The sequence below is a fragment of the Dipodomys spectabilis genome, unplaced genomic scaffold (genome assembly GCF_019054845.1).
Source record: "Dipodomys spectabilis isolate Male_0828 unplaced genomic scaffold, ASM1905484v1 ptg000018l, whole genome shotgun sequence".
NCBI lineage: Eukaryota > Metazoa > Chordata > Mammalia > Rodentia > Heteromyidae > Dipodomys > Dipodomys spectabilis.
In genome coordinates, this window is record NW_024870695.1 from 15905788 (window position 1) to 15927656 (window position 21869).

At 54.7% G+C, this 21869-nt stretch overlaps 1 protein-coding gene across 1 annotated transcript; it reads left to right on the forward strand.

Moving 5' to 3' along the window:
- The first annotated feature begins 15997 nt into the window (after positions 1-15997).
- Positions 15998-20337, forward strand: Nxph3 (neurexophilin 3). The gene is made up of 2 exons (XM_042673904.1): positions 15998-16406; positions 18827-20337. Exons 1-2 carry the CDS (start codon positions 16353-16355, stop codon positions 19529-19531), a joined length of 759 nt encoding a protein of 252 aa, XP_042529838.1. The 5' UTR covers positions 15998-16352; the 3' UTR covers positions 19532-20337.
- Positions 20338-21869: the final 1532 nt, after the last annotated feature.

The following is a 21869-nucleotide window of genomic DNA, read 5'->3' on the forward strand; positions in this document are numbered from 1 at the left end:
CCTTGTCACAGACACCTTGGCCAGTCCTGTTCCCATCTCTGCATCCCTCCCACTGTGCGCCAGACACTGGGACCGGCTCTGGGTAGACACGACTGGGCCTTGGGGAATCTCAGAGACAAGTCTGGGATGCAGACATTGGCCAAATGATCAGTTCCTTCTGGAATATGAACTGGAAGAAAACAATGGGGTTTTGTACGCACAAAGAGCTGGGAGCTCACTCAGGTTCTCAAAGTCTAAAGGCTGGGGATGGAGGGCTCAGAGTGCAGGGGCAGGGCAGGAGGCAGGTACAGAAGCCATCAGCCTATCCCTGGTGGTACCCAGCGGTGGGAGGTACCCAGGGAAAGAAACAGAACTGGGCAGCGCCTCTTTGGCTATCCCACACACTGCTCAGTCTGCAAGTGGCTTCTTTGTCTCTAATACTCTCCACACAAGGGCCACCAGCACACACTTCTGGCTGCCCAACCTCCAGCCAGCACCTCCCTCACCTGATACACTGGAGGAAAACTACGTGATCGCAGACCCTCCTGCCCAGCCCCTCCACAGCCAGAGGGGCACAACCATCCCAGGCTGGGAACTCACAACGCCAACCTCGCAGGCCCAAAGTCCCCTGCTCTTCTGCACACCCAGCCCCAGATGCTCTCGCACCACAGCATGCCAGACACAGCCCCAGACAGACACACAGCTGGCCAGCCAGGCTGGCCGGTGAGCATGCAGGCCTGCCAGTAATGGGAAAGGAGGGGAAGGAGCGGACACCTCAGACAAACAGATTCAACAACCTGAGCCAAAGCACACAAGGCCAGAGGCCCCAGCAAGCAGGCTGGTAGGGGGTGGTTTAAGCCCTTCTCATTCAGCATGGGCCTGTGGACACTGTTGTCATTCCCCTGCCTCCCCCCTAACAGATGATTGGACAGGCAGAGCTCTTCCTTGCTGCTGATCAATCAAGCTGTCATTCATTTTCAGGAAATCAGTGAGATGAGGCTTTACCCTCAATGTGCCTCCGTCTGGAAGTTCTTTGGTTTCTTTCTTTTCTTCCCTTTCTTTCCACTTTCCTTCCTTCCTTCCTTTCTTTCCTTTCTTTCTTCCTATCTTTCTTTCTTTCTTCCTTCCTTCCTTCTTCCCTTCTTTTCTTTCTTTCTTTCATGGGGCCTGAACTCTGGGCCTGGACGCTGTCCCTCAGCTCTTCAACTCAAGGCTAGCACTCTACTACTTGAGCCACAGCGCCACTTCCAGCTTTTTCTGTTTATGTGGTGCTGAGGAATCAAACCCAGGCCTCAAGCAATAGGCAAGCACTCTACCACTAAGCCACCTTCCCAGCCTTGGAAGTTCTTTCTGTTGTCTGATCTCTGACTCTGTGACTCTCTGAATCTTCTGTGTCTCTTCTCTCTCCCTTTCTCTGTCTCTGTCTCTGTGTCTTTCTGTCTTGAGTCTGTGTCTCTCTTTGTCTCTGTCTCTCAGATGCAAGACCCAGCCAGGAGCCAGGCAGATGAGAAATCCCACAGATCTTAGCCTAGAGGAGACAAACATCAAACTAATCACAATAGAAGCAATGGTTTTTGAATTATTAAGGAAAGGGGGCAGGGCTGGCTCCTGGCAACCTTGAGGAGCCCTGAGAGTAGGGTTCATATCTGTTCCCCCCTCTTTACCCTGGCACTCCTTGGGGGTCACAGCTGTGTACTCCCTGAGGCTGGACACTCCCTCCCCAGGGTCTGTTTCCTGCCCATGCAGAGACTGTGGTCAGGCTGCTCAGCCTCCCGGGGACTGGGGCAGGATTGCCTGCTGCAGCCAAGCTGGCTTTGTCACAGAAGTCTTTCTTGGGGTGGACGGGGCGGGGGGGGGGGGGAGGGGGAAGCTAACCCCAACTGAGGGTCCCCACCAACCTCCAGCAGCATCCTGCTGCTCCACCTGTCCTCCCCAAACCTCAGCCATACCTGCCCCATGTCCCTGTCCCAAGCTTACCGGGCCTGTGAGCTGAAGGTCAAAGGTCAGAGGTCAGCCTTCACCTTCAGGAGACCACCTAAGGACAGGGACAGAGGGCCTGGCTACAGAAAGTCTAGGAACAAACAAGGAGGCAGGGACCTCGCTTCTGACATTGATTCCATGTCATCTGCCTCAGTTTACTCATGTGGTGATAGGCCTGATACAGTCATTATACTCTTTTCTGGCTTTTTTTTTTTTTTTTTGGTCAGTTGTGGGGCTTGAACTCTGGGCTGGGGTGCTGTCCCTCAGCTCTTCAGCTCAAGGCAGGCGCTCTACTGCTTGAGCCACAGCACCACTTCTGGTTTTCTAGTGGTTTATTGGAGATAAGAGTCTCATGGACTTTACTACCTGGGCTGGCTTTGAACCGTGATCCTCAGATCCCAGCCTCCTGAGTAGCTAGGATTACAGGTGTGAGCCACCAGCACCAGCTCATATTTTTTTCTTTAACTTAAAGAGGAACAGTGCACCTTGGGAAATTGAAAGGTCAGAGGTTCACCTGGTGAAAGCCCTATGAGCATGAGAGACCAAGGATGATACCCAGGAGGACTTCCTAGAGGAAAAGGCTGGAGCCTGTGAACCAGCCCTGAGCTGTTGTTTCTAGGGCTCCCTCTGGCTGGAGAGCAGGAGGGGCTGAGGCAATGGAAAACAGCCAGGGGTGCAGCTGGCTTTGGGGCTTTGTCCTGGGCTGCCTCAACCAGGTACACCAGCTCAAGCTAAATTTTTTCTTCCTGCCACACGTGGGGATTGGCCTTTGACTTTTGGTTAAGCCAGAGGGCCGCCTGCCAGAGGCTTAGGAGCCTATACAATGGGGATGATCTCCAACCTTCAAGATGGTCCCTAACCTCTGGGTTGGTCCCCAAGCATGGGGAGGGCTAGTCTGATGGGGTACACAGCTCCTGCCTTCAGGATCCTCAGCCATGGGAGACATTCCAGCCTCTGCTTCAGGGACCAGATCTGTCACATGAAGAAGTGGCCCAGGAGTCAGGCAAACAGCAGACCCTTGAATCTGGAGGCTGTGTGTGAACTTGCAACTGGGTCAGGGACCACAGGGAACAGAGGCGGCAGGAAGACCACCAGCGCCCAATACCCCACGCATGGGGTTGGGAAATGGGTGTGTCCCTGGCTCAGCCTTCCGAGAGCCTGTGCCTGGGAAGAAGGGCAGAATTCTGCTGGCAGCTAGAGCGCATGAATAAACAAGTGTGTGCCAGTGTCCAAGCCTGGGCTGGGCATGACCCTCCCGTCTGCTGATCCCAAGGGGATCAGAGGAGGTGCTGAGGCAGTCTCCAAGAGTATAAGGGAGGCACATGCTCTGCGCGTGCAGGCTTGTGTCTGAGCAGGGTGCGTCCACCCCCACCCCTTGCCCCACAGAGAGACAAGCACTAGCCTGCAGTCTGCAATGGGGTACCCCCACAATCTTGGCCCACGCAGTCAATGCTAGGCCATCTAGGTCCCTGGCAGACTTGGAGGGCATCAGGGGTAAGAGATCTTCTCCAGTTCTGCGGGTCTTGCTCAGAGATCCAGGGAAACCTCAAGGGGCCTTGCAACCCCCATTCCTAGGCCTCTTGGCGCCCCAACAACTGGGCCTGATCGGCAAATGCAGACTGGGCCAGCTGTCACTGTGACATCCATTCTCCGCGGTGCGGTCTGGGAGCTCCTGTCCCCTCGTCTCCCACCCCTGGCCCACAGCTGGGAACTAGTCTCAGTGGCAGCTGAAGCCTCCCTTGGGGTCTCATGGAAGCCATGGGGTCTAGTGGAGTTTAGAGCCTTAACCCATGAGCTGGAAGGGACCAAGCGGTGAGGGGCTTTTACTCTTAGCACTTCCAGGCCCATTTCTACTTCCCCTGCCCCCAGGGTTCCCAGGAGGATTCCTAGGGCCCTAGCCTGAAGGGGGGGGGGCGGGGAAGAAGTCTGCTCATTTGCATAGCACCTACATCTGATTTGTGTGTGCCTTCTGATTGGTCATTTCTAAGCAACCCTGAAATTCTAGTTTCACCATCCCACCTTGACCAAGATGCCTTTTAAGACTCTCTCTCTCTCTCTCTTTCTCTCCCTCTCTCTCCCCCCCCCCCTCTCCAGGCCACACTCATGTACATGGGCTGTGTACCCATTTTCATGCATGGGTGAAAACTGCTCTGGACAGATACCTGGACACTCATCATGCTCCATGGGTGAAGATAATGATGGTCACGTGTCTTCATACATAATCAAAAGTTACATCTGTGTATGTGCCCCATCCACACACACTCCCAAGAGCCCCTAGTGAATCTTATGCACATGATTAATGTACAAGCATACACCACTCCACCTCACATAGGGCCTGGGTCTGCCTACGGCCCACGGGCCAGGCATGGCTGTGGTGAGAGGCTCTAAGCTGGAGCTCCTCCCACAGTCCACCAGGACAAGTCAAACAGTGGCCATCTTGTGTGGCAACTGATTCAGTGGCCTGATTCCCACTGCTGACAGAGGTTCATGGGGCCCTCCTGAGAAGAGGACTGTGCGCAGAGAGGGGGAGACAGGTTAGAGTGGGGAGCTACTCAGAGCCTGCCAGGCTTGGGATGGCAGAGCCAGTGAGGTTTTGATGTGGAAGGAGGAGGAACTTCCTCCAGACCAGGTGAGGCTAGATGGGGAAGGAGAAGCCTGCAGCCCTGGGCAGATCCTGCCCACTATTTTCTATCTGGAATCCCAGCCAGCCCTGGGACAAGCTATGAGGTGTAGAGAACAGGGAGGGGAGGCTTGGGAGAGCTTGTGCTGAAGGCTACCCTTGCCCAGGGAGAGCTGTCCAGGGATGGTCTCGCCGAGGGGGTCATCACAAAACGACAGAGCAAGATCAGTCCTAAGTATACATTAGGAAGCTAGTTACCCTCTCAGCCTCCCCTCGCCATTTTAGGGGAGGGGTTTCTCCCCACCCCCAGGCCCTGGGGCTCAGGGCTCCCACCCAGCGCTTTTCCACTCAGAGATGAGGGACCTGGCTGTACTGTACCCATGATGTGACAGGATCAGGCTTGGTTGGTCCAGAAGCCTCTAGGACCGCAGGATATTGGTTGACCTGTGCTGGGAGGGCAGGGGAGAGGGAAAGGGGCAGGAGGGAGGGGGTGCTTCAACACCTAAGGACTAAGGACTGGCACCACAGTTTAAGGACTGGCACCACAGTTGGCCAGGTGCTGAGCATAGTACTGGAGCGCCCTCTGCTGGTCAGAACCAGGGTCAAGCTAAAGGGATCCCCTGGCTTCTACAGGACCCTGGCCCAATCTAATAGACCCAGAAGTTAGCAACCTTTGAGGCGCTCATTCAAGCTAGAAGAATCTTGGATTTTGGTGACAGCCCTTATTGTTGGTAAATCTGAAGCCGAGAGGCCAGGGACTGGATCCTAGGATGCCAAGCTTCAGTATGGGGTTCACTGCATGGCTGGTCCCTGCCATCCCCATGAGATACCCTCCCCAACAACCACCCCAGATAAACCCACATTGAGTCACCATACAAACCCTTCCAGGGCTCCACCCCCACCTCTGTCTTCCACCAGACTGCACACCCCACAATCATTCCTTAACCCACCTTCTCCCCACACTCCACTGCCTCCCCTCCAATTCCCCCCCCCCAATCCTCGGGGACATCTGCGTTCCCCAAACCATATCCTTCCTCCTGAAACCTGTTTCTTTCTTGTTTTGTCCCCAAGAAATGAAAACTTTAATTTCTTCCTTTACTTTTTTTTATTAACTTTATTGGATTTTCTCTTTAATCACAAGCCACGATGTTCTGTGTTCTTTGACGTAGCTTAAACAAACCAGAGGTAATCAAAAGACAACGTTGCTAGTCTCTCTCGTCTCCAGCCCCGCCTAGGCCAGGCATCTTCTGGAGGCTGGAGGAAGCATTGAGTTCCTCTCCATGGAAAGCAAATAAATCAACAGCCACGGGTCCCACTGTTGGTGGGGCTGAGTCTAGTGGGAGGAGGGGAGATTTCCAACAGCGACGAATCCTCATGGGCCAGTGGGTGGGAGGAAGGACCCTGGGGATAGGGGCCATACTGTTTCGGGTGAGATCACCAGAAGGGACATTTGACTGGAGCCCCATAGAGGGCACTGTGGACCACCACTTGATGTTTGCAAGCTGTCTTGAGGACTCAGGAAAGCCAGTGATGACGGGGAGGGGAACACTGATGTTTGCTGTGCAGGTCGGGGGGGGGGGGTGCTGGTTTGAAGGCTGGGCAGTGTAACCGAAAGGAAGCAAATTAGACAGCTGCATGGACAGACAGATACATTCCTTTTCAAATGAAAATGGGCTAGGACAACACACATTGCTCAGCTCTTGTCAATTTTCCTTCTAGAATTTTCAGGTCAGAACACACAGCTCCAACCCCAGAGGGGCAACAGCTCACACTCAGCCACAGCCTTGTTGTGAGTTGATCTTTAACATTTCCCAATACATTGCAAGAATATGCTCCCCCAAAATAGACTCATATTGGATCATAACCCCAAGTATAGCAAATATCAATGAGTTATATTGATATGCATAAATGATTGAATAAATTAGTAAGCAGGGAAGAATAGATGACTCTTTTATACAGAATTCTCAATAAATCATGTTTACTTTAAGCAGGGTGTTGGTAGCTCACACCTGTAATCCTAGCTATTCAAGAGGTTGAGATCTGAGGATGGTGGTTCAAAGCCAGCCCAGGCAGGACTGTGAGACTCCTATCTCCAATTAACCAGAACAAAGCTGGAAGTAGAGCTGTGGCTCAAGTGGTAGTTGAGTGGAAAAGCTAGGGGACAGCACTGAGGCCCTGATTTCAAGCCCCAGTACTGACATATAAACAAACAAACATACAAAAAAAGACAGTGAGGCCGGGCGCTGGTGGCTCACGCCTGTAATCCTAGCTACTCAGGAGGCTGAGATCTGAGGATTACGGTTCAAAGCCAGCCCGGGCAGGAAAGACTGTGAGACTCCTATCTCCAATAAACCACCAGAAAACCGGAAGTGGCGCTGTAGCTCAAGTGGTAGAGCACTCGCCTTGAGCTGAAGAGCTGAAGGACAGTGCCCAGGCCTAGAGTTCAAGCCCCACGACCGACAAAAAAAAAAAAAAAAAGACAGTGAGATTCCACCTTACCACCATCACAATGGCCATAATGAAGGACACAAAGAGCTAATGCTGGTGAGGATTGGGGGGAAGGGTCCCCTATACCTTGCCTGTGGTAATGTAAACTAGTACAGCCACTCTAGAAATCAATATGGCAGCTCTTAAAAAAACCCTAGCTAAAAAATAGAACTACCATATGATACTGTAAAACCATTCCTGGGCATATATCTGAAGGAATATAACTCAGGATATGACAGAGATACCTGAGGCTGGAGGCATGGCTTAAGTATAGAACTTGCACAAGGCCTTTAGGATGAACCCTCCTACCACCCGTCCAATAGATACCTCCATGCCTATGTTTATGGCAGCACTATCCACACAGTAGCCTAGGAGCCTATGTGGTACATATTCACAATAGACTATTATTCAGCCATTCAACCTAATTCAACAATTAGGTTGTTTGCAAGAAAATGGATGGAACTAGAGATCATCTTGTTAGGTACAATATGCCTGTCTCAGAAAAACAAACGTTGCATGTTTTCATTCATATGTGAAATCTAGACTGGAGTATGAAAGGGATAGTGTTTGGGGAGGAGGACTCTCGGGAAGAAGCCTGGTGAAAGAAGAGGGCAAAGAGGTATAAACAGGGTGAAAGTATGTTATGAAACCCATTAAAATTATTTTGAAAGGAAAATGATGAAGAACACTAATGAGGTGAATGTGATCAAAGTACATTATAGGAATGTAGGGAAACACTCCAATAGAATCCTTTGCACATGACAAATTGTGTGTGTGTGTGTGTGTGTGTGTGTGCGCGCGTGTGCGTGTGCACGTGTGCAAGTATTGCCCCTTAGGGCCTTAGCTTTTTCACTCAAGGCTGGCATCCTACCATTTGAGTCATACCACCACTTTTGGCTTTTTATTTTATTTTATTTTTTGCCAGTCCTCCGGTTTGTTCTCAGGGCCTGGGTGCTGTCCCTTAGCTTATTTTGCTCAAGGCTAGCACTTTACCATGTGAGCCACAGCCCACTTCTAGCTTTTTCTGTTTATGTGGTCCTAAGGAATTGAACCCAGGGCTTCAGGCATGCTAGGCAAGCACTCTACCACTGAGCCACCTTCCCAGCCCCACTTTTGGCTTTCTGTTGGTTAATTGGAGAGAAGAGACTAGCCTTCCCAGGGTTGGCTTTGAACCATGATCCTCAGATCTCAGCCTCCTGAGTAGCTAGGATTACAGGTGTGAGCCACTAGTACCCAGCTTTTAAGATCTTAGTAAATACAAAAAAAAAGTATTTCTATTAAAGTTTAAGATGTTAATTTGTATGATCAAAAGGGGTATCAAAGGTGGGCGCCAGTGACTCATGCCTGTAATCCTAGCTACTCCGGAGGCTGAGATCTGAGGATCATGGTTCAAAGCCAGCCCAGGCAGGAAAGTCCACGAGACGCTTATCTCCAATTAGCCATCAGGAAACCAGTGGTTTTCTATGGCTCAAGTGGTAAGAGGGCTTGCCTTGAGCTGAAGAGTTGAGGGACAGCACCTAGGCCAGAGTTCAAGCCCCATGAGAGACTAAAAAAAAAAGTATTATCCAAAGTCCTGTAGCCTGCCGGGGGTAGGGGGCCTGGGGGCTGGGGAAGGTGTGATGGTGAGTGGAGAGAAACCAGAGGTGAAGGAAGGGGCCTCCATGGGACAGAATATGGGCCACAGATGGAGTGTGACAAATGCATTGAGCTGGGCAGTCAGTGTGCCCAGAGGTGGCTGACTTCAAGCTTAGGGTTCAGGGATGGACAGGTTCTGTCCTTGGGCTGAGGCCAAGCTTCCCACCAGCTGGCAGGGCCCTGGGGGCAAGCAGGTGCTGAGTTTGCATGAAGTATAGACAGCCCCGCGCCATGGTGACCCAATAGGCAGCAGGACAGAAGATCAGTGTCCAGGAGGCATCCTCCTGCTGCCTCTCCATCTTCTGCTGGCCCTTTAGGCCTCATGGCTGCATTTGATGACAGACTATGGCCATACATAGATTCTTTATGCTCTGTCCCTTGACATTGAAATCCTGTGCATTGAAATCCTGGGGGAAAGAGGAACAACAATCACCCCAAATGATATGGAGGGGAAAACCAGGAAGCCTTGTCTCTGAGCTCCCTGGCTACCATGCATAGCCCTGCCCCTTCCTCAGAGCCCCCCACCTCATCTCTGATAAGGTTTGGAATTGAAAAGCCTTAGATCTGTTTCCCCAGTAGAAGCCCAGCTTACGGCTGCTTCGGAGAGGTAGAAGACCTCCTGGATGCTCTGGCAGTATCTGTCGTTCCCAAACCTGCAACCTCAAAATCCAGTCCCTGATCCCTACCCCACCCAACGTGGGGATGCACAGCAGAGTCTGACCCAGAAGAGCTCAGGAGTAAGGAAAGGCGATGTCGGTGGGGGTGAGGCGAAGACCACTGTTATTCTTCAATCGGCCACCAGGAGTCGCAACCTACCTGGAAATAGAAAGGCAGGAGTGGGGTGGGATCTGGGCACCTGGAAATGATTGTTATTGCTGGCATGGGGCTGGAACACCCGGGCAGGTCTGGCCAGTGACCCCCGAACCAGACCAGAAGACTCGACCTCTGCAGGTGGCTGTCACTTGCGCTCTGGCTTCGGCATCCAGAAGGGATCCAAAAAAGCGCAGACCCCTGAATCCTGGTGTGGCCGCCACCCACGATGCCACTAGGTGCCCGACCCCTCCCACCACTCGTGCCCTCAGGGTGCAAAGGAAGCGGACATTTCTGAGTGGTTGCAGTGACCCATTTCACATCCCTAGTTGCACAAACCACGGTCTCCAAACAGGCAGAGCTACTTCAATCAACAGATCTGCCTTCCGGGGCTCGAATGACTAACCGTGTGCAGATAACAATACGCCAGCACTTGCTGAGCCCTTGCTCTCTGCTAGACGCTGATCTAGTGATTTCCTCCACAAAGACACGGAGGCGCCGAGAGGTGAAATGATTCACCCCAGGCACAGTGGTGATTCCAGGATGGGGACCTGGAGATCTGGCTCTAGAGTCTACGAGCTCAACGGCGCCTCCGCGTAAGAGAATCGAACCTAGGGCCTGGAGCGTACTAGGTAAACGGAGCTGCATTCTCCAGCCCTCAACACTACTCTTTCCTTTTTTAAGGAATCTAAGCACCTGGCACTAGCAATCGGAAGGGCTGCCGCCCCCAGCCGGTGGCTCGGGCCTTGCCTTCTCCTGAATGTCCACCAGGGGACGCACCGACCTCACACCGGTTTCTCCATCTCCCCCTGCGGCCCTGCTGTTGACCACAGTGACTTGGATCCAGTAGACAGGTGGCCGAGGGGGCAGCCACTGGCCTGATGCCAGGTGTTGGCTCCCTGCCAGGTGCCCTGAAGTCTAGTGGCCTTGTTCAGGACCTGTTTCTTCCCTCTTGGGTCTCACCTCCCAAGACACTAAAATGTAGCAGGAAGGCATGAGCATGACTCCTTTCCATCTGTGCTTCACTGTTTACAAAGAAAACACCTTGACCAGCGACATCCAGACAAAGACTAGGGAGGAGAACATGCCCAGGAGAGAGCCTGATGCCTTCACTCGGTGTTCATGCTTGCCCTATAAGGTGGTCTCCCTTTGCAGACCTGAAAATTAAAGCCCCAGAAGGGAGAGGACTCAAGATGGCAGAAAGTGGATATCAGAGCCAGACCCCAAACCTAAGGCTGCTGGACTCCACTTCCCCCAGGGGGAGGTCTCTCCTGGCTGGTGAGGGCCTGTGCCAGACAGGGGCACTGCCAAGCACTGCCAAAAGTCAAGTCTGAGGTACTACAGTCGTTTTCCCAAGGGCCTTCCAGATCAAGGGTTCCTTGCTATCCCCTTGATTCTCTTGTTTTCTGCTGGGGGGGTGGTTCCCTTCTTTCCACGAAACTGGCTCTGGGCTAAGGGCCCACCGTGCCTCACCCCATTCCAGATCTTCTGCTGCTCTGATCTGGGCTGACCCTTCAGATTCACTGGCCTCCCAGGCTGGTCCCTCCAGTCTGAGCGCTACTCTATACCTGCTTTCCCTGTGCCTGAGCCCCCAAGCACCTTCCAGGCACCAAGCCAGGGTGTGGTTTCCTTACTTCCACACTCTTTTGTTCCCTGGGCCAGAGAGCTGGGAGGGGTGGGGTCAGTCAGATCTGATGCTTTATCTCCCCTATGTTAAGAGTCTAACCCTTGTCTATACCACCTCCCCGCTAGACACCTTTCAGGATCATCCTCTCTTGTCCTCAAGATGCCTCTCTTCCATCCCTGAACATCTCTTCCTTAACTCAGGCTGCCATCACCTCCCAGCCTCCTGAGCCACCATGTTGTTGCATCCACATTCCTGCCAGAGTGGCCTTCCTGGTGATATCACCAGCACAGAAATCCAATCCTGCTGAACACTCCTAATCAGCAAAAACAAAGACACCTCCATCACAGAAAACCCTGAGCAGGTAGCTTGACTCCCCAAGCCTCATCATCAAGCCCCTGGCCCGGCACTCTTATGGACTGTGCCCTTCCCCCACTCCCAGGTCCCTCTGGGCACTAAATTCCCCTGCTCAGAGGCCTCGCACATGCTGTTCTCTTACCTTGAAGGCCTGTTCCTACAGCCTTGGCCTCTTGATCCTTCAGGCCCCAGATAAATGAGGCCTCTCAGAACTGAGCACTTGTTTCCTGGGCTTAGGTATTTCATCTGGCTCCCTCCTAGCTCAAAGTCTCCATGCAAATGAGGACCGCAGTCTCCCCTGTTCAGAGCTGCACCCCACACCCACCCAAGACCAGACATAAAAGTAGATACTTGATAACTATTTGTGGAACAAATGAGTCTTTTATCCTCCTGGTCCTCCTCAGAACCCCTCTCCTAGGCTTGCTTTCATCTCTGGCCTATTCCATGAGCTGCTTCCTCTGCCTGGAAGGTTCTTTCCTTTCCCTCCTACCTGGGCTCATCCACACAGTATTTCAGCTCTCCGGAATCTGAACTTGGTCTCCTTTATTTGAATTAGGGGGTTTCCCTCAGGGCCTCCCTAATAATGCCTTACCTCTAGTTCTCCATCTGAACACTTTAAACATGCCGGCTAAACATGAAAGATTGCTGACAATAATGCTCCACTCTACCTCTCTGCAGACCACTCCACTCCAGCTTGCTCAAGGGCATTCCTTCTCTGCCTTCCGTACCGCTCCCATCGGGAGCCCCATCTCCCATGCCTTTGCTGAGCCCCTGACCGGGTGCCCAATGTGTTGTTTACATTCCAGCTGCACGGGGGAGGCCGGAGGAGGAAGTGTGAGCCTTCCAGCCGGGATTGTGTCCGTAGCGACACAGAAGCAGGCGACCGTGGTAGAGGTGCTAAGCAGACACTCAGCCAGCCCTGGTCTAGGATGCACACAGGTGGGTGGGTGCAGAAGCAGCCAGGGGTTTCAGGGTGGGAATGAATGCATTCCATTCCACCCTGCTTATACTAATGTGTGCAGATTGTGGTGGGGAGGGGCTTGGGATTGCAGGGAGGTGACCCTGAGGGGCAGACCCGCCTCGGACTGAATCCTGACTCTCCCGCGCCAAGGTCTTTCGAAGTGAGGTTTGCATCCTCCCCCTTTGCGTGAGAGTTTGGTTTTATAACGTGCATAGTGCCCACTCTCCCCACTCCAGAAACACACAACCTGCAAGCCATTTGGCTAGAGATCAGTGCCTCCTGCTCACCTTGCTCCTGTTCTTGTTAGGAGCCTCTAGGGGTTCTTTACACACCCCTTAAATATCAGAGTGTTCAGGGATCCTCCCTCTGTACCTGCTGCTCCTCTGGGACCCTCCATGCCCCAGATTTTCTCCTGCCCTGGAGAGGTCAACAGCCCCTTAGACTTGACGCCAGCCCACACTGATCCCATTACCCTTCTCTTCCACCCCCTCCACGGTGCCTCCTCACCAATCACCCACCCTGTTGTCCTAGCCAGGAAACTAGGTAACACCTTGCCTCTCTTCCTGCAGTCCTTCATCTCGACAGCAACTAAATTTCATTTTACTGCCAAGAGATGTCTCTAGTTTCCCCCAGACCACTGTGTGTCTCCTAATTGGTTCTCTCCTCTTCCCTGTCTCTCTATCTCTAGGAGCTCTTCTTTCTAATGAATTCTCCAAAAGCGCTCAAAAATGCAAATCTGACTATAATACCAGCCCTCTTACAAAAGCCCTCTCAAACGGCACAGGTGGCTTATGCCTATAATCCTAGCAGCTTGGGAGGCTGAGATCTGAGGATCACAGTTTGAAGCCAACCTGGGCAGGAAAGGCTATGAGACTCTCGTCTCCAGTGAACCACCAATGAAAGAAATTTTTAAAAAGGCAAAAGTAGAGTTGTGGCTCAAGTGTCAGTCTTGAGTGAAAAAGCAAAGCCACAGCACTCGGACCTTGAGTTCAAGCCCCAGTACTGGCACATAAAAATGAAAAGCCCTCTCTAGCTGGGTACAGGTGGCTCACACTTGTAATACTAGCTATTACAGGAGACTGAGACCTGAGGATCGTGGCTGGAAGCCAGCCTTGGCAGGAAAGTCTGTGAGATTCTTATCTCCAATTATGTGCCAAAAAAAAAAAAAAAGGCAGGAAATGGAACTGGGCTCAAGTGGTAGAGCGATAACCTTGAGTAAAAGAAGTTTGAGGACAGCATTCCAGGTCTTGAGTTCAAGCTTCAGGATTGGCACACATGCGCATGCACACACACACACACACACAAGAGTCCCATAAGCAAGGGTCTGAATCCTTGACCTGACACACAGAACCCTCCATCAGCAGGTCCCTGATTACCCCCAACTCCAACCCAAGGTGGGGCACTCTAGAGAAACAACAATCTTCTTCCAGTTCTAGCCTGCAGATCTTTGATCATCCTGCACCTTCCGCCAGGCTCTGCTCCTCACCTTCCCCAGAAAGCTGGCCCTGACCTTCCTGCCTGGCCTCCCTTCCTCAGCATCTCAGATGATCTGTGCCTCCACTCACCAGTGAGTTATAACTATCGATTTTCATGTCTCTGCTCCACACCAGCCGATCCGATCCTTGAGGGCAGGGATGGTGTTCTATTCATCTCTATCCCGGACTCTGGCATTGAGGACAGGCTAGACCAGTGGTTGATGGATGTATTTGGAGCAGAAACTTGAAGAAAGTAAGAGCCAGGAGTAACCAAGAGGGGAGTGAGGGCAAACCTGGGAAGAGGAGCAACCAGAGCTAAAGTGTGGGAAGTGGAGCGTCCAGAGAGCTGAGAACTTCCATTTATTGCACTCCTACGACTGACTGCCCGCCAGCCACTGCGCCCGCACTTGTTTGCACATCGTGTCTCATTCCCCTCTTGCTGCAACAGATCAAGAAATGGACATCAGAGAAGTAACCCAAGTAACCTGCCCAAGGTCACACAGCAGGTCTAGGTCTAGCGTGGATGGAGGAGTGTCTGGCTCCTTCCCCCCCCCCCCCCCCCCTCCTCTGGACTACATTGCTCTCTGCTGACAGGATCTTCTGGAATGGACAAGCAGTGGGCCCAGCTCCGCCTCTGCCTAGCTGATTGTCGGAACTAGCTGCCCACGCTCAGGCCCACAGCTTCTTCTTCCCAGCCTGACCAGAGGCTCAGAGGCCAGACACAGGAGCTACCTGTTCCTTGCTCCTCTGGCTGTCGGGGAGGGGGCTTTGACTAGACCCGCCTGACCCCTCACCAGCACTACCAGGGAAGACTTGCTGCATGCTGGAGGGTCCAGGGTGCCCAGAATGCAGGGGACTCGGAGGTGCCGTGTCGGCTCTGCAGTCTGTTTCCCTCTTTGCACTTGGCCCAGGCTGATATTAAGATTCATCTGCATTCTCTGTGCACTGCCTGGCAGATGGTGGGGGAGGAGGCTGGATGTACACTGGGGGCTGCAACCAGGGACCAGGCTGGACCTCAGAGGTCCATAGGGCAGATTGTACACCAAGCCCAGGCGGGAGGGGGGGGGGAGGGGGCGCACTTCAATTCTTGGGGTATCTTCTCCCCCTTACAGCTTCTAAGGAGTGCTAGGACTTGACCTTTTGTATTTCTAGAAGCTTGAAAAGGCCTGGAAGGCCAGGAAGGAGAGGTGAAGATGAGGAAAGGGGTGGCTTCTTACCCTGAGGGTTTGCAGAGACCAGAGATGGTCCGGGACACACCCAGGGGGTAGTTTGGGGGGGAGCCCCTTCCAGCCTAGGAGCCCCTGCATCACCAGGAATGTAAGTAGTGAAGAGAGCTGGAGGGAGGCCTTCCCTGCCTTCTCAAGAGGCTCACCCCAGCCCTCACCCAGAATCCAGCCTGGTGCCTAGTGGCGATTTCAGCCCAGGGCCCTGGCCAAACGCTCCATAGGGACTGGGTTAAGATCTGAGGATTATTCCCGCGGAGGAGGAAGGAGACAGAGGTGGTCACAAAAGTAGTGCAGGCCAGACACTTAGAAGAACTTCCTTTAGCACAGAAGCAAGTGTTCCAGAGTGGCGTTGTGGTCGGCTCCAGCAAATTAAGTGTCTCTCTGTTCTCAGAATGGGCTGGGGGCGGGGGGATCTTTCCAAGATGCTTGGGGTTGGAGGTCGGGAAACAGAGTGCCAATGCCCACTAACGGAAAAATCCCGCGCCCGGCCGGAGGGATGGAAAAGGCGGGGCCCCCACCCCTGGCTCCCACCGCTCCTCTTCTCTGGAGAGCCAGTGTCCTGGTGCCCGGGCTGTGGGCCGGCAGGGGAGGAGTTAACTCCGGAGGTACCGGCTGGGCTCACGGTACCTGCCGCCGCCGCCGCCGCCGCCGCCAGTGGGAGGGACGAGGAAGCGGGAGCCGCCAGGGCGCCGGGAGCGCTCCAGTCTGGCGGGGCGCAGCGCGGGGAGCGGGCGTCCGCGGCTCGGCGCGGCCCGGGGCGTCCGCCAGGGGGCGCGCCGCGACGGGGCGGGAGGGGCCGTCTGGTCTGGGGAATTAGCACCGGGGACGGGCGGGCGCGCGCGCAGGTCCCCGGCACATCTGGGCGAGAGCCGAGCCGCGGGCACCGCGAGGGGCGCCGAGCGCCTGTCTGGAAGCGGCCGAGCGACCGCGCCACGGGGGCCCCGCGAGGCGCTCGGGGCGCACCTCCGGGACCGCCCGCCGGGGCCGAGCGGCGGCGCAGCTGGATTCGGGGAAGGGGGCGGCGGCTGCACAGCTGGACCGAAGGGGGCGGGGTCGGTCCTGGACGTCGGGCTGAAGGGAGGGCCGCGAGCCGCCGGGGACCGGAGCATGGGACCGCGCGCCTGAAGGCACCCTAGAAGGAAGGGGCCTGGGACCCCGAAAGGAACAGAGAGGAGGGGCGCCAGCGCCGAGGAGGAGGATGCAACTGACCCGCTGCTGCTTCGTGTTCCTAGTGCAGGGCAGCCTGTATCTGGTGAGTGGCCCGCGGGGAACGGCGGAGGGGCGGGGGCCCCGGGGATGGGGGAGAGCGCGGGAAGCGGCGGAGCCCTGAAACTTTCTCCCTCCCCCCCACCCCCACCCCCCCGGCAGCCCGGGGGTGCAGGCGAAGACCGGAGGCTGGGGGAGAGGGCGGGTCCGAGGCCGGAGACTGGACAAAAAGGGTTAATAGGGGCGGGGAGAGGATGCTTGGCTGACCCACCCACTCCGCCGCCGCTGGTGGCCAGAGGTGCCACCAGCACCGGGGAGAAGAATCGGAGCGAGGGAGCGCAGTGACCTGACCCCGGCACGGCAACCCGGGACGCGCGGAGCGGGGATGGGTAAGGCTGGGGCGGGGGGTGTGGAGCAGATGACCGGCCAGGTCAGGGGACCTAGGCTTCACCCCCTGACCCCTGGGACCCAGGAACCCCAGGCTGCGGGTGCCCCAGCGCGCGGAGCTGGTCCAGCGCAGGGCGGCCCCTGCGTCCCAGCCTCCCGCCTTCCCTCCCGCTCCCGCCCTCCTCGCCTGTTGTTTTCCTCGCCTCTCCCGGCTGCGCGCAGCCCGGGCCCCACAGGACCTGGGCAGGCGGCTCCCGCCCCGGGCGCTCACGGCAGCTCAGCTGAGCGCCCTGATCCTGCTCCCCACGGTGCTGGGTGGAGGCTTTCTAGCGGCCCAAGACCGTGGGGAACCCCACCACCGACCCCTGCGACCTAGCGTCTGCCCAGCTCCACGGCCCGCTCTCGGGCCCCAATCTTGTCCTGGAGATTGCCTCTGGTCCACACCTGGATCTACCTTTTCGCTCCAAACAAGAATCATCTTTCCGGCACCCCCATTCCACTATTGGAACAGCCCTTCCCTGCTCGGCCCCTACCTGTGGCCCTGTCCTTCTCTCTCAGATTTCAACGATGACCCTCCGGGCTTAAGTACACACAAGCTGGCAGTCTTGAGTCCAGCTCCAAGAGGCTTACTTTTTTGGGTGTTTAGTACCCTCTCCTCCCCCCAACTCCCCCAGACCTGGCAGGCAGGGTCAACCTTAACCACGGGGGACCAAGATGGCCTTGGCCAGAGCTCACAGCCACAGGCGTGGTTACAGGCCAGAAAGAGGAGCTAGAAGCCCCCAAGCCCTTTTAGGCTCCTCAGGCTTGCCCCCAGCCCCACCCCAGCAGCACTACCAGGAGCAGTTGCTGCCCATGGAGTTGGTGATCATAGGCATACAGGCGACAGAGACACAGGACTTGAGAACTCTCTGTCTAAAGCTGAGCAAACACCCAATCTTCCTGAGGGCCACTGTCCCCCCCCATCCCCCAGACCTCAGTCAGCCCTGGAACTTGTCCTCACCCTCCTCCAGGAAGCCTCCTCAAGGTGTGGCCTGTCACCTCAGCCGAACCCATATACAAGCAGAGCCAGCCCTGGCAGTGTTCTCGGACATTCTGGGTGGGGCCAGGGCTTGGATAAAAGTCTTTTAAAAAGATGTATCTGGTCGGAGACTGGGAGCGTCGGTAAAGTGGAAACGCTGACCTTAAGGGACCGCAGGCTTGTAGTGATGTAACATCTCGGACCTGGTGTCCTCATCTGTGAAAGGGGAATCTTCACAACTTTCATTTCATAGAGCAACTAGCGCCTTGACATGACATCATTATTGTCCCCTGGAGACAGTGTGTGGCTTTCCACACTCTTGGCCATCTTGGGCATAATTCATGCCTGGTTTTCCCCCCTCATCCTGGCAAAACCTCACCTGCATTTATAGTTGACAGTTTCACTGGGATCTGCGTTGCTTCACAGTTTGCAGGTTCTGCGTGCATCTAAGAGTAACCATTATCTTAGGGTAGGGATAGTGTCTCACCCATGCTCCTGGAAGTCCCAAGAGGCAACAGATCTACCCTTCCTGTCAGTGGGAGCTCCCAGGACAGGGAAGGAGCCCCCTAAGATGACCTGCTGCTCTTTGAAGACCCAGATTGTGACTCCTCATCAGACTCGGTATTCCACAGACACAGAGACCTTGTCTCTCCCATCAGATTGGGGACTTTAGCCCTCAGATGAGTGTCTCCAAGGTTTGCAGTTGAACTTCCCCCATGAGACTAAGGGCCTGCCTAGTGGGGTGGGGGCTGTGTGTCTTTTGTGCCCCAGCCCACTCGAGCCAATTCCTAACCATCCTTCCAGATTCTGAATAGTGGCCAGGAACAGGACAGTAAGGGAGAGGACATGGGGTGACTCACATGTCAGGAGGTGAGATGAGACCATGAAACAAGGCAGTGCGTACCTGACTCCAGTATAAGTAAGCAACATGCAGGAGCCCCTTAGCTTGAGTCAGAGTGGAAGGGACAGGGGCAGAGATAATGCTAGTGGCGAGGAGCTGTGGGCCAAAACTCTGGGTCCTCTGGAAACAAAGATGTTGCTCTTTTCCAATCCCTCCACAGGTCATCTGTGGTCAGGACGACGGTCCCCCTGGCTCAGAGGACCCTGAGCATGATGACCACGAGGGCCAGCCCCGGCCCCGGGTGCCTCGGAAAAGGAGTCACATCTCACCCAAGTCCCGCCCCATGGCCAATTCCACTCTCCTAGGGCTGCTTGCCCCACCTGGGGAGGGTTGGGGTATCCTTGGGCAGCCCCCCAACCGTCCAAAACACAGCTCTCCACCCTCAGCCAAAGTGAAGAAAATATTTGGCTGGGGTGACTTCTACTCCAACATCAAGACGGTGGCCCTGAACCTGCTTGTCACGGGGAAGATCGTGGATCACGGCAACGGGACCTTCAGTGTCCACTTCCGCCACAATGCCACAGGCCAGGGCAACATCTCCATCAGCCTCGTGCCCCCCAGCAAAGCTGTAGAGTTCCACCAGGAACAGCAGATCTTCATTGAAGCCAAGGCCTCCAAAATCTTCAATTGCCGCATGGAGTGGGAGAAAGTAGAACGGGGTCGCCGGACCTCGCTTTGCACCCACGACCCAGCCAAGATCTGCTCCCGAGACCACGCTCAGAGCTCGGCCACCTGGAGCTGCTCCCAGCCCTTCAAAGTCGTCTGCGTCTACATTGCCTTCTACAGCACGGACTACCGGCTGGTCCAGAAGGTGTGCCCCGATTACAACTACCACAGTGATACCCCCTATTATCCCTCTGGGTGACCCTGGGCAAGTCAGAGAGGCCAGGCCAGGGCTGGAAGGCCAGGCCTGCCTGGGCAGGAGGCTGTCTGTCTGGACACTGGGCAGGGGAGGGAGGGTGGAAAGAAGGCAAGATCAAATGAGGCCAGGACCAAATCTCAAGTGGTGGGTCCCCAGGGCTGGCCCTGACCTGAGGCTAGAACACAGGAGTGCTGGAGGAGGAGTGGGCTCTGGGCAGTGGATGCTGTGCCCTAAGTTACTGGGCAGGCAGATCAGTGTGGCACCAGATCAAGTCATAGAGAAGTCCCTAAGCGCCTGGCCTTCTCCCTGCCATCCTAAGGACAGCAACAGGCAGAGGGGACCTCATCATCTGGATCCCAAATAGGCAATTTAGGATGATGGCTAACATAGGGCTTCCAAGGGACTATAGAGGGTCATCACTGGCCTTCCTGTCCTGCACTGTGTCCAGTACAGCATGAGGTTTAAGCAGTGGCCCCTGAGGTCTTTAATGTCTTGACATCTGTCACCAGCCAGGCTACCCCTTTCCAAGATTTCTTCTCCATCCAGCACTCCTCACTCCTGCCTGCCCCTCTTGCTGATGGCACAACATCCTTAAGCTGAGACAGGATGATTGGTAGTCCTTCTAGCACCAAGGCCACAGGTGGGAGCCCACTTGTGTGCAGTGTGTCCCTCATCCACCCTTCCCCCTGCTGAGAGCAGTCCCTCTAGAGTCAGCCCTACCAGTTAGACTGGGGCTCTCCTGGATTGGGGTTGTACCCCGCTGGGCCATGGAGGCCTCCCCCCCCCCCACCCAGTGAGAGGCTGGGAAGCTGTGTGGAATCTATTCCATAGTGTTGTCTGTGGGCGGGAGGGAGGGGCGGGAAGTCTTGTGAAATCACCTGACTGTCGACTTTCTGTGTGCAGAATCTTGTTCTTGGAACAGGGAATAAAGCTTTCCCCAGGGTACTGCATTCTGAGTGGTCCAGGGGAGAGGGCCCTAGCTACCCCTTACCCTCCCCATCCAGCCACCATTTTTCAGATGCTGCAGGTACATTGTTGGAGACCAGAGCTGAAGACGCCGTCAGCTATTGGAGTGGATGCTCACTGAGGCTTCAAGGGTGTCCTCTTTAGACTCCTTTTCAGGTGATCAGATCTAAGAGCAGAAACTGGAGCAAACACCTGTGCTTAGTGCTTGTGGGGCAGAGGTGCCATCTGCAAGAACAGCTCCAAGAGAAAGAGTCAGTCCTTTGGCTGGTCCAGATTAACATGCTCCTGCTAGAATTGCCATCCGTGTCGGCTCTGTAGGTAATACCCCACTGACGAGGCCAGTGTTTAGGGTAAAGGGCTTCTAAGCTCTGCTATTCGTTTTCATTGTCACTGGCTTCTTCCAGTGTTTTCCTCTATAGCACGAGGGTCTTGCCCAGCTCTGGGGGTCCTCAAATGTGAGTGGCCATTAGGATCATCACAAGGGTTTGTGACAACACAGGTTTTAGGTCCTACTTAATTTAGTAGTTCTAGGTGGGACCTGAGGACTTGTATCATAACAAATGCCCAGGATCCACGCTGGAGAACTTCCTAAACCCCTTCAGCTCTGGGTGTAGGGGACAAGAAGATCCACACCCTGCACCCTCACCAGGGCTCTCTCCCAGCAGAAATTCTCATCTCCCTTGCATGGAGTGGGGTCCTTCCAGTGGATGATGTCACATGCTGGTGAAGAACAGACCAGGGTGGTAGGGTATGTGGAGGACAGAGTGCTGCCGTTCCCTTCCTCGGTTGATCAGAAGGCTGCCTGCGGCTCCTCACCAGAAAAGATGGTTGGATATTTTGGGACTCAGTGAGGGGAAGGCTAGAGCCCCTCAGAAGGTCATTCTAGATCTGTTGTCTTAGGAGGTTATTGGGTCCCTTCTGACAGTGTAGTTACAGTAGGGACAGTCTTTTTTTTTTTTTTTTTTTGGTCAGTTGTGGGGCTTGAACTCAGGGCCATGGTGCTGTCTCTGAGCTCTTTTGCTCAAGGCTAGAGCACTGCCACTTTGAGCCATAGTACCACTTCTGGTTTTCTGGTCGTTAATAGGAGATAAGTGTCTCATGTACTTTCCTGCCCAGGACTGACTTCAAAGCATGATCCTCAGCCTCCTGAGTAGCTAGAATTACAGACATGAGCCACCAGTGCCCAGCTGCAGGGACAGTCTATGCATGAGGGCAAGATGGTCTTGCCTGTTCCAGCCTTTGCCTTTGCCCATCAGCACTTAGGCCCAGATCCTCCTCCACATATGGCAGCCCAGAGTGAGGCAGGGCTTAGGAACAGCCCTGTTGCAGCCCCACCTTTTGCAAAGTGACCCAGAAAGGGAGAGTGGCTGGAGCT

Bases quoted from the DNA above. Each gene is read 5' to 3' on its own strand.
- Nxph3 (XM_042673904.1), top strand. From the start codon at position 16,353: ATGCAACTGACCCGCTGCTGCTTCGTGTTCCTAGTGCAGGGCAGCCTG. The intron at 16,407-18,826 runs GTGAGTGGCCCG...ATCCCTCCACAG, and splicing joins TGCAGGGCAGCCTGTATCTG to GTCATCTGTGGTCAGGACGA.